The sequence below is a fragment of the Numenius arquata genome, chromosome 8 (assembly GCF_964106895.1).
Source record: "Numenius arquata chromosome 8, bNumArq3.hap1.1, whole genome shotgun sequence".
NCBI classification, from domain to species: domain Eukaryota; kingdom Metazoa; phylum Chordata; class Aves; order Charadriiformes; family Scolopacidae; genus Numenius; species Numenius arquata.
In genome coordinates this window covers 51,164,609-51,183,602 of record NC_133583.1, presented here as the reverse complement: position 1 = coordinate 51,183,602, position 18,994 = coordinate 51,164,609, and the positions used below count along the sequence as shown (strand labels likewise).

Here is an 18,994-nt window from a genome sequence, read left to right as displayed (position 1 = left end):
CTTAGCAGATAAACTGACATGTGAAAAAACATTGGAGGGGGGCAGGGATTTGTGTTAGTCTTGACTATACACAAATCTGGTGATGCAGCTGGATACATGATTGAAGGAGCTCTTCCAGAATAAGGTTCTGTGACTGAGTTAAAATTAAGTGGAAAATCTGTTAACTCCCTGGGCAATTTCTTACCATGCGCAGGAATAAAGCTTATCCAATACTTTGACTGGCACATGGGTGCATTGTACAAGTCATTTTGGTTCCCACTTGTGTAGGGGAACGTATCTGAAAGGAGAGAAAGCTTCAGGAGCAGTAGATGCTTTAAATCTGGAATAAGCCATTTACTTCATGTATTTTAGGAAGTTGGTGACAGTTTGGACTTGTATTTCCTGTTGTAGTATGAAGCAGTGCTTATGATTTTTTTTTTTTGTCAGAATACAACATGTAGGACTCATTTCTTGAAATCATAGCCATCTAGTTTTGCTGGGATTAGACAATTCCAGAGTATTAGACATTTCACACATTCAGTTCCTTTTCCCTGGTATTTCATGCTGTTTTGAATTTAGATCATTAGGTCTGTGGGGCAAGGATGGTCTTTGTCAGACATGCCACAGTGCATGACACAATGAGGCCTCTAAGCGTAAATAGCGGTAACTTCAAATTTCAAGGCTTTATGCTATTTCCATTGAAACTGGTGAGATCTTTGGCTTTGTCAGTGGTGAGATTTTACCTTGTATTAACCAAAACCAGCAGAGTGAAATCCTGCTCTGAACTCCTCCAGTTGCCCCCAGGCTTTCTAGAACAAGTCTACTAACCTTTTGCAAGTATGACCAGTTGGTTTTTTTGTTTTCTATAGAGAGGTCATTCTTGGTCTTCACTATTTTTTGAAGCTATGCTTCTTTTCTGTGATGCTTCCATGACAAATACATAATTACAGCAGCTAGACAACATTTCCTCAGACCTGATAGCAATATCTGGCTTACTAATGGCAGGTAGCTGCTTCAGTCTCTTTATTACACACATGCTGCTTATTCAGTCAATTGAGAGAGAGAGTCAATTGCAAGTAATGTGCTTAACTGGCAAATCTGCGGAATGGGACTTTTGCCATGAGGAATAACTTGGGCTTTCAGGCTTCTGGCATTGGTGGGCATTTGCAGCTTGTTTTTCTTCTCTGAGGAAGGCGGGGGGGGGGGGCGACAGTGCATACCCAAAGATCTTCCCATGTTTGGCAGCAATATGCCAGGACTTTTGAAAGACCCTGTGGAATATTTTTGCTTCAAAAGTACTGACATCTACATAATTGTTTGGGTTTAAGGATTCTTTTTAATACTTTGTTTTTTAGTCTAGAGAGAACCTACAGTAAGATTTTTGCCTCTCTGCAATTCTTCACCAGGACTGGAGAAGCTCAGATGCCTTGTTTAAGTTGTGCGTGTTTAAAACTAACAGCAGGGCCTGAAGTGAACAGTGAAGCTCTTGTACGGTGCCAGGAAGTACTGACACAGTGTACTTCCTCAATATTACAATATTTACATTGTGTTAATATTTTAACAGCGGGGTTTGATGGCAGGCAGAACACCTTTTTTCATTGTTTGTAGCTCAGTGAAGCATTTTACATTTATTTTTTTTTTCAAATTTTATTTTGACATACAAAAGCAGAAGAGATGTTGCCCAGCAGTGAAAAATTCAGATCCTACAACTGGCTATAGCTCACTGTTTTGCAGAGGAAAATTATGATTACTTCCAGGTCAAAGAATTACATGAAAACTAATGTGGTTATGTGTGTGGGATCTGTTGCTTCAAATGGGATAAAAGCCCAGTGTAGTCCCAGTTTAGCTGCAAAGACGTGGCAAGAACAAGCTCTCCCCCAGTGAATGTAGTTTGTGTATAGCTGCACCTGTAAGGGTAAATTGCATTCCTCCACTTTGATCAGATTAATGTATGCATTGTATGTAGAGCCCACAGTCACTCGCGACTAATATGAAAACAGAGGAAACAGGACGTGAAATGGCTAAACCTTTGTTTTGTCAAAGTAATGAATCTTGCTTTAGGATTTGTGACAACTTTGTGATATGACACCTCTGGAAAAAGTCTGAATTTGTTGTTCAGCTCCACAGTGAAGTCGTAATCATAGAATGGTTAGAGTTGGAAGGTACCTTAAAGATCATCGAGTTCCAGCCCCGCTGTTATGGGCAGGGACACCTCCACTAGAGCAGGTGATACCAAGGTTTTATCATCAGGTTGGTCACTGTCTTGCTTTGTGGTACTAGACAGGTCCCTTAATTTTTCTATGCACTTGTTTCCTCTTCTGGGTGGGACTGTTTGGAGAATAATCAGTATTTGTTTGGCAGCAGTGAGATTCTACTACAGGAGATGTTAGGAGAGGTCAAAACACTGTTTGGTACTCTGTAATTCAGTTTGTAGTCCTTTAATGCTTTTCTATGAACTATTTTTAAAGGACTGAATAGTAGATTCTCCTGCCTGAAGTTTTATTGCACTACAGCAAATCAAACAAATTCTTGAGTCTTAAAAAGCAGAGATCGCTAGTGCCTTTGAATAGAAGTCAGAGGAAATGGTCTGTTTATTAGAACCCCCCAAGTATGTATGTCCACACAAAAATAAAATATCACACCCCTAAAGTTGTTTAAACCTGGGGAATTTTTGGGAGGGGAATGAAACTGCTTTCTCTTTCCTCTCCCAGGAGGAAAAAATGCCTTTTGGCAGTTAAAATCTCCATCTATCACTCATCCACTAGTTTAGCACTGGATGCTAGTGAAATTGAGTTGCCAAGGGTACGACAGTCCTACCCTGTCCAGATCTACCAAGGTCAAACGCTCGTGGTTCCACAGTGGTTTAGGGAACAGCTAAAGAAATTCTTACCCCTTCCAGTTTGTTATTTCCTACAACTGGAATTTATTCCTTCCCTTCTCTCTACTGGGAGTGATCATCGCCAGGGCAGGTTGATGATCTGAGTGCTCCTTAACCAGCTCCAGTGTGCTGGCAGCCTCTGTCCAGGGGTGCCAGTAGGAGCACTCGGATCTCTGCCCTGGGATGGACATCTTCATCCCTGCATCCGCAATGGAAACCCAGTGCCGACAACTTCTGGGTCTGTTCCCACTGGATTCACAAGAGATCACAGACCATACCCTGCTACCAACTGGATTTATCCCGACTGAACAGGGACTGTGACCTCAATGTGAACAAGCAGCAGCTTGTTTAGGCTGAATTTTCTGCTGATTATAACTGTCCCTGGGTTTTTTTTTCTGCAGACACCTTTGGTTCTTCCCGAGGTTCCTTTCTGCATCAGTAAAGATAGAGCTGCTGAGGTTGGTCTTGGTTTGGCAGATGTACCAAGTCTGCCGAATTGTATCACATCTTTGCACAGGGGGGAGGTCAGATAAAAATCTGATCTCCCTGTATTCAGCCGAGAGCTTTTCCTTCCTAAACATTTCCATTTTCAGAATAAATCTAACCCGAGGACGGTGTAGGTGCTGCACTTTGCGGCGTGGGGAATTCAGGCGAGCGCAGGCCGTGTGCGCTGCAGGAGCTGCTCTGCCAGCACGGGGCAGGGATAGCTGAAGGTGAACACCTGCACCGCGTGATGAACTGCACAATATTGCTTTTCTTAAAGCCATCATTACACGAGCTGAGCCAGCAGGCCAGACAGAAGCAGAGGCTGTAGCTGGCTGGGGGCACGGCTCCACCCCACAGCTGGCGGGCCTCACACCCCTGGGGCCCTGGGGTGGCAGCCAGCACAGTAGCCAGTCCCTTTTTTGGCACTCTCCTGAGTGCTGGGTTGGAATCCTGCCTCGCTGCTGCATTCAGGGCAGATGGAAGAAGAGAGTCCTTATTCCCTTTCCCTTGTGAACTTCATCTGTGGCGGAGGGCAGGATCTAGGCCTTTGCTTCGTGAGCCTGGCGTGTTGCACAGACATGCACTGATGTTTCTTGACTGTGTGCTGACAGTTTGCTTGCTAACAATCCCAGCAAAGCTGCTAGCAAGCAGAAATGTGATCAAAGTGAAATTGCATGGGAGTTTGTGTTCTGTTTTTTTCCAGAATATTTCAAAAGCTCTAGCCTGGTGAAATAAATTACCTGATCTGGGGGAAGGCAAGGGGAAAGATAGATATAAAGCAACCCCTTCCCCTGTAGAGTTTTAATGGGGAATATTCAAAGTTGCTTTGGAAATTCAAGTGTTGAAGATGTGTGTGTCTCTATATATCCTGTGTATATGCTTAAAAGCATATGCAATATGCAGTGTGCATGAATGGCATTGTGCCCACAGTCAGTTGTGCAGGTAGAGATGACAACATTTGTTATGTGTTTGAGGATTTCACCCTGCTCACAGCTGAAACCTGTAGACACATGGAGGCTCCCATTTTCACCTCTTGTTGAGGTAGACAAAGCCAGATCAAGGCTGCCTATAACAAAGCAGTATGTGGTCTTACTTATTAAGTTACCTCCCCAAAATCACTTTTGTCAAATTTTCATCAGGGCAGAGCTTAGCATGAATATGCTAATGAAACCTGAGTTACAGCTTGGGCATATGAAAAGCTACATGTAAAAATACAAACTTTGCAAAGTAAAGCACTTGGCAGTTCGGAAGTGCCACAGCTGAGGCTCCCTGTGCAACCTTTGGCATCTGTATGTGCCACATGTTATGGTACAGTCTCCAGTTACATGACTCAGCGCGTTGGTTTTTTTCCTCTGTGACCATTGCTGTGACCTGAGATGCTTCAATATCGTGTGTGAGTTCTGTAGTTCAGGTGAAGGCCACCAGACTTACTTGCTGCTCACTGCTTAAAACCCTGTTCTGAAGATAAGGCGAATACTGTCCTTTTGGATTCTTGGTGCTCACCACTGATACTATAATGCTCTGCACACAATTAACTATCTTTCTAGCACCCCTATTAGTGAAGTAGCGGTCTTTCTGCATTCTGAAAGGGGGAAACTAAGGCATACGAGAGCTGAAGTTTGAAGTATCTTTGTCTTAAGTATGCCATTTCTCAGTCCTTAATGTTATACAGAGAGCTCTTAATGTTGAAAGAATCTTTTCCATTGATGACAGCTGTCACAGGGTGACACTGATCAAATCAAAAGCACACAATCAGTGGCAACCTGCAGAAATTAGATTTACGTTCTGCATTCAGCAGCATCTGTAAAATGACAGAAGGGAATTTAAAAAAAAAATAATTGAAAATCAGTTCTTTGGGCATCACTCATTTGCCTTAAATATTAGCAGTTCTTTTCTCCTCTCTCACCCTTCTGCCTTGTACATTAACACACATGTTCTAACAAATGAGGCAGGCATTCTTCTGCCTCATTACACAGCCTTGATTCATCCCCGGGGCATAGTCCATCTTTACATTGGGTGAAGAAGAGATTGAGGAGGGAGGAAAAGTAGGTGAGTATGTTAAGGACTGTGTCATAATGTGTACATGCGAGGTCTTAATTAAGATTGTATAAGCAATACAGTTTTAGCTTTTCTTAATTTGAGTGCCCAGCCTGTTACCCCGATGTTCTTTTAAGTGTGGGTATATGTATTTATATATGTGACACTTTTAGAATTAATCAGTGAGGCTACTGTGACTCTTGCTAATGGAGTAGCTGTTATCAGCATAGATTTATCACCTTTCAGGTCAGCCACCAGAAAGAGATGGGATGCTCTAAACTTCAAAGAATATCCAGCTCAGCCTTTGTAACCTTGGCCTGGAAGGTACTCTGTTACTCTGTGAGCAGTGCATGAGCAGTTAGTTACCTTGCAGAAAAAGAGAGAGAATGGAGCATGCCCAACATAGGAGGACTCAAAAAATGTAGCTGCAAAATAGGTCACTTCCAAGCATGTGCAAACAGTGGTTTTTCAGACTTAGCTTGATGTAGTGTGGGCACTTTTTATGTTTACAAATGTAACGCCCTGACGAAAAGACAACCTTATGCCAAATTGCAAGCGTAGAAGCACAAGAGCTTTTCAGCGGAACAGTTGAAATATTTTCAACATGGACAAAACAAAGGTTTTTTCCATAATTTTGTTCTTGATTATCCAAAATACATTTTTGTATTATCCAAAATAATAATACTAAGACATTTTTGATTATCCAAAAAAAATCAGCTTGAGGCAAACACCTGGCATGGTTAATTTCAGCCAAAACAGTTCAACTTTGGCAAAGTTTACAAACAGATGAAGACAGAAACCTACAATAGGAACTGCTGGGTCATTTATCTATAGGCAGCCGGGTTGCACCACCTCTGAAAGCCACTCATCTCAGTTTTCATGAAGGCAGATGCCACTGTGTGTTTTCTCAGATGTTGTGGCTTCTCTGTTATGCACCAGAGTGGCAATTGCATTTTTGAATGTTAAGATCTTTGGACTTTGTTTCAAAAGATTTTGTCTGTGTATCTAAAACAAAGTTGATAGCACACATCTTCCTCTTAGGAGGAGGAATAGGGCCACAAAGATGATCAGAGTGTTGGAGCACCTCCCCTATGAAGACAGGCTGAGAGAGCTGGGGTTGTTCAGCCTGGAGAAGAGAAGGCTCCAGGGAGACCTCATAGCAGCCTTCCAATATCTGAAGGGAGCCTACAGGAGAGCCGGAGAGGGACTCTTTGTCACGAAATGTAGTGACAGGACAAGGGGTAATGGTTTTAAATTGGAAGAGGAGAGATTTAGATTAGATATTAGGAAGAAATTCTTTACTGTGAGGGTGGTAAAGCACTGGAACAGGTTGCCCAGGGAAGCTGTGGATGCCCCATCCCTGGAGGTGTTCAAGTCCAGGTTGGATGGGGTTTTGAGCAACCTGCTCTAGTGGAGGTGTCCCTGCCCATGGCAGGGGGGTTGGAACTCGATGATCTTTAAGGTCCCTTCCAACTCTAACCATTCTATGATTCTATGTTCTGCACTAGAATATTGCACTTACTTTTGTGGTATCCTTCCCCCTCCTCCCTGCAAAAACAAGGTAAAATTTTTATTGTGTTTAGTCATGTGTTTTGCAAATCACCATTTTGTCCTGAATCTAGTACTTCTGAATTGTTGGGTGTAGAAAAAGCCACTGTCTCCCTTGTGCAGTCACCTGGGAAGCGGGCAGCCCTCTTTGTGGCCAGAAGGAATGATGTGTGGTACTGGAAAGGCAAGAATGACAAACAGCAGCGCTGTGGTTACTTCAAAAAGTCTGAGTAAGCATTCGCAGTGCCTTGTCCTAGGAATGCTGAGTGCTGACATCTTGCTGGCCACCGGGGAAATCCACTTTCCCTGGGGAGCCCCCCTCTTGGGGTGCACACCGCGAGAGGCTGAGCTGGAGCTAAGGAAACAAATCAGCTTTTCTGCGGTTCTTCCAGCGCTGGGGAGCTGCCTGCCAGAATTCACCAGTAGAGAAACTCTTCTCTGAACTGAGCAAATTTGCAGTAAGCTTTATAGCCAAAGTCAGTATGATTTGTTTGCAAAGTTAAACACTGGGGGTTTTGGGTGGGTTTTTTTTTTTTTTTTTAAATGCTGAAATAAATAAGAGCAAATTGTGTGAGGTCATAGCGCTCTGCCTTTCCAAACTGCTTCAGCTGCGATCCCAGAGAAAGCTTCTCTTCTCGACTCCCCTCTGCTGTGTCCAGAAAGCCTTCGCTGGGCCAGCACTAGGAGGAGAGAGGAGGGTTTGCTGTCTCAGAGCTGTGTTCTGAGATCTGTGGCCACAAGAAGAGCTGCAGTGGAGCCACCCCTCTCTTCCCCGATAAATGGCAGGGGCAGTATGAGATCTTTGAAAGCTGGAGGTGCGAGTGACTGGCTCTGAAGCTCCTGCTTGGATGGCTGCATGCTATGCTGTACACAAAGGCCCCTGCAGGTTTATATTAAGGTGCTGCCCAGACTAAACCAGTGCATTTTTTCTTTTTCCCCTCTAAATGCCTTTTTATCATTCAGGCTGTCACCTGTGTTTCCTGGCAAGGGCTGCTGGCTGGGGGAGGTCTGGCAGAGCTGAACACCCAGCTTTGGTGGTCTTTGTGTGGCTGCCTGAAAGATGGCTTAAAACAGAACCTGCTCTGTGAATACCTGCGAGTTAACATGTGTCAGCCGTGTGGCTGGAAGGTTTCTCCTTTGCTGTAAAGAGAGATTTTTATAATGAATACTTTCCTTGTGATTAAAATGGGTAAATAAACAAATAGCTCCTACAGGAAGTATACTGTGTGAAGACAGGGCAAATAGATTGTAGGTTTCCAAACAAGGAAAAGGGGAAAAAAACCCAAAACCGACCAAACCCAAGCTCCTCAGTGCATTTAATCTATTAGAATGTGAAATGGCAATTTATCTTTCCCATTTCCTTCCCTTGCCAAACATATCCAGCTGTTGGAGCTTTCTCTGCTCCCTGCTAGAAATGCCAAGACTTAAAATTTGTTGATGTCCTCCGCCTCCTCCTCCGGAGTATCATTGCCATTATCATCTTTCCATAGTACCAATCAAGCTCACTCCTGAAACCTCAGGGGAAAAAAACCTAATGATCCAAACTGGATTTAAACAAATTGTGGTTTTCAGCAAATCACTTCTCTAATAAATACAATTCCTTTTCCTGTTAGCGGACTACCTGGGAGCAGACATATCTTTGGATGTGCTGAATTGGAGCTGATTAACTTCATGAATAACTACAAATCTCTCTGTGAGACCATGACATGCCATAGTGGCCCTGTGCCTGAGATACTTGAAGCATTCTTGGTCACAGCGCAGTATTCTGTGCATGCAAGCTGCTCCTAAGGCAAATTTTGCTAAAGTAAATGTTAAAATTTTTTAATTTTGTCCTCTGACTGTGATTTCCAGCATCAGATAATGACCCTCTGGATTCCCTATGAAAAGCGAATGTAGGGAGGACATGAAAAAGGTCATTCAAACATCAATGCAAATATTATAGAACCATAGAAAAATTTGGGTTGGGGAGGGATCTCTAGCAGTCTCTAGTCCAATGTCCTGCTCAAGTAAGTCTAACTTTTGTGTTCCTCGGGGTTTTTTTGCAATTGAGTTTTGAAAATCTCCAAGGATGGAGACTGGGCCTTGTCCCAGGACTGTACCACTCACTGAAAAGTTGTTTTCTTTATGTCCCAACTGGAATTTCCCTTGTTGCAGCTTGCGTCCATTGCCTTTTGCCCTTTTACTGTGCACCTCTCGGAAAAGTCTGGCTGTCTTCTATATCGCTTCATTTTTGTTAGTGGAAAACTGTAATCAGATCCCCCTGCAGCCTTCTCTTCTACAGGCTGAACAAACCCAGCTCCCCCAGCTTCTCCTCCTGCGTCATGTGCTCCTGGCCCTCTTGGTGGCCTCAGCTGGGCTTGCTCTGATCTGATAATAAACATTAAAAATTGTTAACTATTTTTTCCACTGCTTCATGCAGTTGCAGTTTCCTTGGGTAGCCTTCAGTCAAATGGACTTCTGTCTTCATCCGAGATGTGGATTTTGAACCCAGGAGGAATGATGATTCTTTTATCCATCTACGTGTGCTTTTTTCTTTTTTTTTTTTCTTTAAATCATTGTCACTGGGACAATATCGCCCTAAGTACTCTTTCACCAGTGCAGTACATTTTCTTCCACACAGCACTACTTGCTTGCAAGATGATACTGGGGTGAATTTATTATCTTACTTTGCTGGACATCCCCCTGTGATGAGACAGTCCTTATATGTGGTATATTTCTCTTGCAGTGAAAAACATAATTCTCCTGTATTTTCTATTGAGATGATCTGATTGTACAACTGTCAAGAATTTTCAAGATAATTTTTTCTTTTGCTTCTAAACCTCTTCTCTTCCACACCACCTTCTGAAAGGCCGAGTCCCCTTTTACTCATGAGTTGAATTTTTGGAAAAGAGAGAAAATAGCGCTTGTCTCCCTACTATTACATTTCTCATTCTAGGTTTTAGTTCAATGTCAAATTTCATTGTGCCTTAGCCAGTCAAATGAAACATTAACAATAGTAAAGATGTCTGTAACACCGCTCCTGACTTTATTGTTGCATTGAATTATCATGATGGGAGACTTAACTTCCTGCATATAGAAGGGAGAAGGAATGCTACTAGTGATGATAGCGCACACCTGCCTGCATAGAGTAGCTAAGAGATATCTTCATTAAGTCAGCGAATCATCAATCAATCAATAACAATATTCGAAGTTCCATTTTGAATGTGATAAGTAGCTAGAGTATGAGGTAAGGGCTGATCTTAGAACACAGTCTTGAATCAAAGGGGAGCAGCTACAACTTTCTTCACTTAAAAGAAAGTGAAAAAAAATGAAAAAAAAAATAGTATAATATGTTAAACAGCCACAGGACAGTCTATGGGAAATGCTGGGTGCTGCCTAGTTAAGTTGCCGGTTTTGAAGAAGTCAAAGACCTTGACTGGGGAGGAGGAGTGACATTTCCCTAACTCAAAGATGCAGAGATGAGCTGTAGCATACACAGCATTTTATACCAAACTTTTCCGGATGAACACTACCTGGAAAGAACATTATGAATAAAACTAGACTTGTGAAGAAGAGGAGATGTGATTCATTGGCCAAAAAGCTTTATCTTAAAGTTCTTCAGGAAAGGATAAAGTGACCAAAAAGTAAAGTTTAGTCTTATCACAGGACAGAAGATCATGTTGTAAATGCCACAGTAAAGAGAAGAGTTGTCCTACTGGGAGGGGTGAAGCAAGGATTAGTAATCAATAGTGAGGATAGGAACTAATTAAGATAGAATCGTTGCTGGGCAGAAGGGTGTAGGAATGGGACTTGTACAGGTGGAAACAGGACTGAATTACAGACCAGAGCTCCCAGTTTGTCTTCCAGACTGCTGAAAGAGTGGGCATGTTGTTAAGTCAAACCGAGAGTGGCTCCATTTGATTGCAAACCACCAAACACAGTGTCTGTGTGGAGAAACAGGGCAAAGCGATGTGGACATCTATGGTGCCTTTAATGGAGCCTCAGTGGAGCAGGGTGAAGGAGCTTACCCATGTGAAGCTACAGCCGTGTCTACATTTTTTGATGCTTACATATTTTGTACAGACAAGCCTGAAGTGTTTAAATCTATCTATCTAAATATATACTTATGCACCTTAAGTTTACATACTTCATTAGTCTTACGGATACATGTCAACTTTATCAAATGCATCATATGCATGTGTTTGTTTAGGCGTATTATCAGAATGCCTCTGTTCAGTGCGCTTGTCTGAAAAGGAGCCTAATTTCAAAGGCATTTAAGAGAAAGTTGGTAACTCAGACACAGATGGCTGCAAAGGCGGAGGTGGGAGAGAATGGGGAAAGATGAGTTCTGGCAAGGAATCACGTTTGGTGCAGGTGCGCTTGTTTTAGAAGAATGGGATGCTGTCTGGGAATGAATGAGATCCATTCCTCAGCAGCGTGTACAACCTGCCAAACACCCTGGGTGGCCTCTGACAGCCTCAGAGACTTTTGGTCAGAGAGAAGTTCTAAAACCGTCTAAACTTGCTGGCATTGCCGTGCAAAAGCTGTGTTAGTTGGGAGCTGTGGTGTGTTCCTGGCTGTTTGGCGAGTGGGCAGAGTTAAGGTTACTTAGATGACCTGAGCTGAGTGCGCGCACGCTTTGAAAGGATTTGAGTATGTAATTGAGGAGTTTTAATTTCTGTGGTCAGTTTTTCAGAAAGCTGCCTTGTTTCCCAAAGGGGTTTTTGGCAGAAGTGGAAGTTAGATCCCTGCTCCTTTAAGTGCATCCAGACTTGGTGGAACTTGAGAACAGCTTTTCATGTGGTTTGCATCCATACCATCCCTTCCATACTTTGATCTGGATCCTCTCAGCTTTACGGTGTCTGTGACTGTCACTTGTGTGTCTTCTTCTGCTTTCCCTCCATCATCCGGAATGCAGGGATTTCCGTGGTGATTCTGCAGTTTTGGAAAGCCATTCATAAACTTGAACCTCCAAAGCAGAACTAGTGCAGTTACAACATCTTGCTGTGCAACGGCTTTGGAAATACTATCATGCATGCTCTTAGGAAGGTTGGGAGTAGGTTGCTGTCAGACTTGAAGGTTTTGGTTAGAAAATAGTATGGAAAGACAAATGAAGCACAAATGCAGTCATGTGGAATTACCTTTTAGTAGAACATTTCTCAGAGTTTCCTTGCCTTTTCCCTAGGCTTTTAGCTCCAAAAATAATAAGAGACACTGACAAATAAGTAATTAGCATGAAACTGGGGGGAACGAGAAATATATTTACTCTTTTTGTTACAGAAATTTTGAGAGTAGAACAGGACAAATAGAATGCACCAAGAAATAACATCTGTTTGATGCTGTGATTGGTGTTCCAGGTTGTTGAAATAGGCACAAGTAATTGCCTGGTAGTTTATTGGCTTGCCTGCTTACTTTGGAGTTTTCCTTTGTTATAATTAGTCTTGGGTACACCAAACAAAGGCAAAAAGATTATTGCAAGATATAAGGGCAGAATTAGCCTTCTGCAGGGATGTGGTACACCCTATAAATTTATCATTTGATACTTTTTCCTTTTGTACATAGTCCTTGTCTGTTCTCTCCACATTCTTAGCATGTCTCAGAAATTCCAGTATTTTTAGCAGTGAATCGGTGAGAAGAAGGGGAAAAGGCCTGTAATTGCTTTTTCCATTGTGCTTGTTAAAACCGCATTGTGGGAAATGGACCCAAACACTGTCTTTTAAGTGGTGTTGAGTCTGAGGCAGGTGGTATTAACTCAGGACTGCATTAACTCTTTTCAAATCTCTTTCCTGTTTCCTTGAGGAAACATGCCTGGTGTATATATGTGGCAAGGGCTGTTTGCCTGCCTCTTGCATTGACATTTTAATTTGGTCCATGATATAAATATCATTTCCCTAATCCCCCTTGCCCTGACCCTGTTTTGTCTTTTCTTCAAAGTGAGTTGACTTTTTTTTTCTTTAAGGACGGGGGAGGAGATGGGAATGGTGGCTGCCTGCTCTAGTTTGGAGCGTTAAATGCTTGGGGAAAAAAAATCTCAGAGTAACTGTTGTTTCTTTCTTTGTATTCACATGGAAATTTTTAATCTCCATCAAAGGATCAGGAGAAAATAACGTTGAGATTCAACAAGAGAGCTCCCAGCTTACATGGAATTTTTAAATGTTATTTGGCTTTATCCTTTAAGCGATGAGAACCATGAACTATGTACCTACAGGGTTCAGAATTAACTTTTCTCTTTCTTCCAACACACCCTCTTTTTTTTTTCTTCTTTCTCCCTCCCTTTTTCTTACATCTTTATTGTTCTGCATAAACATGCAACTTCTTTTTGGCCAAAACTGTAAGTGCCTTAGGATTTGTTTAGTTGTATTTATGTATACATTTCTAACGTTAATTATGAGTACCAGTCTGAAATACAGCCTCACATTCTCCTTTTGATGTGATCTGAAGAATCTCTGTTGAAGGCCATGGAGCTAAGATCAGAACCCAACACACTGTATGCTTGCATAGTCTACAAGAGCTAATATTAGCCTGCAAAAAAAAAAAGAAAAGGCAAAAGTAGGTATAAAAGGGCTAATAATCTGCTTGTTTGTAGTGGGGAATCACAAATACTATCTGCACCTGTAGATGTAGCTGATTGTGCTAATAATGATAACAAGGGAGACCCCCTGCAACGAGCCCATGGAGAGTAACAGCAGATTTCACAGGTGGGTGCTGACAGCAATGGTAGATTTCATGCTTCATCACAGATTAATAAAACAAGGAGGATATTAAAATGCTAATACTCATTAATACTGTTTTATGGTGTTTAACATTAAACATGGAAAATGAAAATGAATGACAGCCGGTAAATGGAACTGACAGTTGTGTTCAGGGTGTCTGAAGCTGGTGAGAACTGGCTGCAGGAAATAAAAGCTGTGGATGCTCTTGTTCCTGCTGTGGGTCAAGCCAAACAGCACCTCCTGGTACCTAGATTTTTGCAAGGTCACCTAAACTTAGACTTAAATAGACTCTTCTATTATTATAAAATATATGATAACAATGAGGTTCCACTCAAATATGAGAAGAAACTTCTTCACGGTGAGGGTGACAGAGCCCTGGAACAGGCTGCCCAGGGAGGTTGTGGAGTCCCCTTCTTTGGAGATTTTCAAGACCCGCCTGGATGCAGTCCTGAGTAACATGCTCTGACATGCTCTGGGCAATCCTGCTTTGGCAGGGGAGTTGGACTAGATGATCTTTATGGTCCCTTCCAACTCTAAAAAAATTCAGTGAAAAAATTCAGTGAAATTCAGATAACGTTTTATCTTTAACAGTATTGGTCAGAACCATTATTTTCTGTGTCATATGAAAGACAGAGTCTCCAGCAATACATATGTCTAAGAGTAGAAATCACAGCTCTCATTGAAGCATAATTGTGAAATATATTTTTTTTTTTTAAGTTTAGGTGGTCAAGATTTGTTTTTTCCCCAGAACTCTTCTTGTGTTTCAATTGGCTCCATTGTTCTTCATTTGTTACTAAAGTTTCAATAAGCTTCCCTTCATCCCAGAGGCAGTTGCATTTCAGCAACAAGTAAAAGTTGGCCCTCTGTGGGCTGTAATGTATGTAATGTAATATAATGCAATATAATATAACATACATAGATACAAACTTAATTCTACCATATCACAGACTGTTCTAATTTCATTTGTGGTTAAAACTCACTGAAAACTTCTGCGTAGCTGTGTTTAAATATGAAACTTAAAGATCTAGGGTATTTTGACCTAATGCTCTTCACAAGTAAAAATTTTTAATTTAGCACAAACCCTCTCTGTGCCCTTGCTGCCCATGCAAAAATCCCAGGAACATGGGGAAGATGTCATAGTGCACAGGATCTGGGGATAAAAGGATTCTAAAGGCGTGGTACTGTTTTGTCTCTGGTGGTGATAGTACTTGGTTAAGCTACAGTTGTTTGACCAAGTATCCATTTTTGTACTTTAATGTTTAAGGTTTTAAATAAAATTAATCTTCAGTATCCTAAATTTCTAATGCCTAAGTCTGAGTCTACAGTCTGAAGAGCTGACTGATGACCAGCAAATGACTGGTTTTGTTCTGAGTTAATAGGTACATTTAATATTTTAATACAGACTTTTTCAGGGCGTTTCTTTTTTTCTTTTTTTAAATTTTTTTCTTTTATATTTTTTTTTTCTTCTCTTAATTTCCCAGCTGTTTCTTGCACATGCACCATGAATTTCAACTGCCTTGTTATCTTAATTTCCCCCGCATATGCACTGTCTCTTGCCAACATCCTCCTTTGTTGTGACCTACTGTGTGAATGGAGGATTCCATCCCAGACATAATTCTAATTTTTGTGTGCTTAAAATGTGATCAGAATCAATCCCTTTCAAATTGCTGCCATCTCCCATTGTTCTCATGAGACTGAAGCCATACAAGGTGCTCCAGGGATAGGTCCCCCATTCCTTTACAAGTGGGAATTTAATGGCACTCTCAATCTTTGGGTGTTTAGTTGAAAACTTACTACTTTCTGTCAAGGTGAAAACAGGCAGATATCACTTCAAAAATCAAATTTTGGGGAATGAAAGATCATGAAAAAGGCTCATAACTTGAGCTGGAATTTATGAAAGCCTGTTTATTTTGGCAAATGTTCTCAAAACCAGGTTCATTTTTATCCTCTGTACCGTCTGGATTTTCCTGTGAGGAGTCAGAGCATGGTTACCCTGATTTGGCTTAGAACTGGATTTATGCCAAAATGTTGAGTCCTCCTCTCCTTCCGCCCACCTTCCCACTTTCCTTCTCCTGGTCATAGTAGATTTTTCCTTCTGTTGATCTCAGGTATTTCATTTTTACTCCTTGGTGCTAAAGAAAATAACAAGCTTAGAAACTCAGGTGATGCCAAGTTTTAAAACCTCAAAAGAATAAAAAAGGCTGCTTTCTTCAGTGTACACAGTCTTACCCTTCTTTTTCTTAATAGAAGCATGTGTAGTTCAGGATTTGATTGTAAGATTTTTTAGCACATTAGACCAGAAACCTTTTTGGGTTGTTTTCTCCTGAATCTAGGTTACAGGCTTGTTGGTCCTTCCAAACTCTTTGATTATTTTTTTTTCCCTCTCTTGATGAAGGGTCTACAGTCCTATCCCTCCTTTGATTTTAAATTCCTTTCCTAGTCCCAGCCAGATGTTTGGTTTCCCCCACTGTTGACAGTCAGATAATATTCTCGCGCTATCACTTTGTACATCCACATTTGCAAGATCTGTCACAAAAAATTCCCAAATTTTTGTCACTGAGGGCCTTACTGTGTATTTTTTTAATGCTTTCCAAAGGCAGATTCCTTTAATGTCGCATATAAATTCTGCTTAAACAGCAAGCAAAGGCAAACCTTCCTGTTTTGCCTTTTCCAGTAAGAAGGGTGTGTTTCTTAGCCACATCTTATGGATGACCTGGAGATTTACTCCACCTTTGCTGAAGGAATGTGGCTAGCACTTCAGAGAATCACAGGAAAGCTTCAGGAGTTTGGCCAAGAAAGAGTAAACCATCCAAAACCAGGCAAAACTTTGTCTTTCCCCCTTTCCACTGCTTTCATTTCCTACCGTGTTGTGTTGTCCTCTGCATCAGACTATTTAAGACTGCCAAATACTTGGATATTTTATAGGTAATATATCTTATAAATGCCATGGCCAGCCTCTGAGGGAAACACAGGATTGTCGGTTTTGGATGGAGTATAAAACCCAAGCAGGAAATCACTGCTGAATGGCACAGCTGCAGGCAAACACTGTGAGCTAGTAAACTGCCCATCTGCAGAGCCACACGTGTGTCGGAGCGCGGGGCCAGGGCGGCCGTGGCAGAGCGCGCCTGTAAGTGGTTAGCAGGGAGAAATTTGGTGATTAAAGAATGAAGTGTTTTGCTTCATTAGTTCCTGAAATACAGCTATCTGAAGGTGATTATAATCTTGTTTTCAAGAAGGAGGAGAGACTGAAGATTAGAGCTTTTCCTTGTCTGTAAGAAAAAATAAAAGCAGAATTTCAGATCTGGGATGGGCTAGATCATCCCACTGCAGGATGGAGGATGTGACACAACCTACAGTTGAGGACCGAAGGGAAAGTTTGTCAAGAAAAAGGAAAACACTGTATTTGTTCGTAGGGCTGAACTGGCAATCACACCTGAATCTTCCCATCAGAGTTAGAAACAGGAAAGACTGTTTTAGTCCTTAGGCCTCCTTCACTGTCATTGACCTGAACAGGGGCCTGGAAGGGTTAGGAGCTGCATGTTTCTTGAAGTTTGAACTGTTTAAGATCCTCCTTTGCTAGAGATTTTGCCAAAGTCACTTTCAGGATATTCATTCTAGTACTTTCCTTTTTTAATTTAACCTAGAGTTATTTCCTAGTTTTGCTGTCTTCCATTCTAAATAACTTCTCTTTCCCTGTGGGTTGTCATTTCTTGAGTTCCTCCAGCCAAGCTCTCTGTGTAGTTCTCCCAGTCCTTCCTCTGAAGTTTAGCACTTCCTCTTATGCATGCCAAGTTTGAGTTCATTTTCCGCATGATTTTCCCAAGCACTACTTTAAATAATCCACAATTCAGTAACAAGCATATTGTTAAAATAATGAAACAACAACAATAAAGCTCTTTTAAGACTGTATCTCATACACTCCAACTGTAAATACTCCTGATTTGGGTTTTTTTTTTCCAAATACTTTATTGAAAAATAAATTACTTTCTAATAGTCAAAATGAAGTTACCAGGGTTATAATATCATTGTACGGTTGACTTTTTACATTGTCTATTGGGAAGAGGTTTTTCTTGATTAATTGTAATGTACAAATCAATGCAAGTGAAGGATAATCTAGTGATCAGGGTCCTTGTTTAAGGCATAAGTGGCTTGGGTTCAAGTCCCTGCTTTATCACAAACCTCTCTTGTGATTTCTCTGCTTCCTAGTATTGGGGTATCAGGATGAATATAATAAAAGTTGACAGTTGTACGCAGAGAAGATGGGTGTATTGCCAGCTGAAGCCTTTGGAAGTTTTCTGTTCAGTGATGTATCTTGGATCAGGGCAGCTAAAGAGCGTGAAACTCTCAGGACCTAAACTTGTTAAAATGTGCTGATTTCTCTTGGTTAAAGGACTGAGTCTTTAAAATATTCTTGATGTTTCATGTGAGCAGGAGGACATCATTCATGTCTGTGTCATAAATATTTTCATTTAAGGGTTTGATATTTCATATATCCTTGAGCATTTTCATATTTTTATCACAAGGAAAAGGAGCTGCTTTGGTTTTTCCTCTATAGGCATTTTATTCTCTCTTTTCCTGTCAATTAATGCCATTTTTTAAGCCACATAAAGTGTATTTCAGTTGTCGTCATTATGAAGTTGGTACTTTCTGCATTCCTTCTGCACACGAGCATGAATTGCAGGGTGGTGCCATATTAATTTATAGGCATCTCTGTTAAAATACAGGGGAATTAGTTCTGAAGATGAAGCTTTTTCCTTATTTTGAATCTTCCTTTATATTTTAATGCATTAAGGAAGCACGTGACTAGCGGACATTGTGTTAGTGCCAGATGTCTTGGAGAACCTGGCATTTTGATTCATCCTGATGAAAAATGTGCAAAATGTCTGATAATGTTATGCGAAGAAAATGATGACGTGTGAGTTTTAGCATTCATGGACTTCATGTGTGCATCTCCTTCCCCAGGACAATCACATCCCTCCGGAGTGAGCTGATTCCACATCTGGTTAGGAAACAGTTCTCTTCTCCTACATCATTGCAGCAAGGACTAGACAACAAAGAAGAGGACCAAAAGAAAAAAGAACAAGCATCTCTAGGTCAGTACAAGTATCAATGATTTGATTAAGGTTTTAAAGCCTGTATGCTGCAGCTGAATTATTTGGTAGAGTACAGAAGGAGACTGAAACACTGGTTTGGGGATATGGGTTTTTTTTCTCTTGTACTTCATGATAGCAAAGATTCTAGTAGATTTCTTTTTCAAAAAGTATTGTGCATTATATAAATATTTTTGTCCTCCCTTTTTTTTGGTTTAAATCACAAGCAAATCAGCTAGGTGCTGTGTTGTTTCTTCCAGAATACAGTATAGGTAAATGCACTT

The 18,994-nt window shown here is 41.2% G+C and overlaps 1 protein-coding gene across 2 annotated transcripts in view; it reads left to right on the top strand.

Moving 5' to 3' along the window:
- The window catches only part of EIF2B3 (eukaryotic translation initiation factor 2B subunit gamma), a 102,882-nt gene that overhangs the window by 53,025 nt on the left and 30,863 nt on the right, over positions 1–18,994 (top strand). For both annotated transcript variants that reach the window (XM_074151886.1, XM_074151887.1), the window contains exon 7: positions 18,583–18,713. In XM_074151886.1, the coding sequence (XP_074007987.1) occupies positions 18,583–18,713 (131 nt within the window). The remainder of the gene's footprint in view (positions 1–18,582; positions 18,714–18,994) is intronic.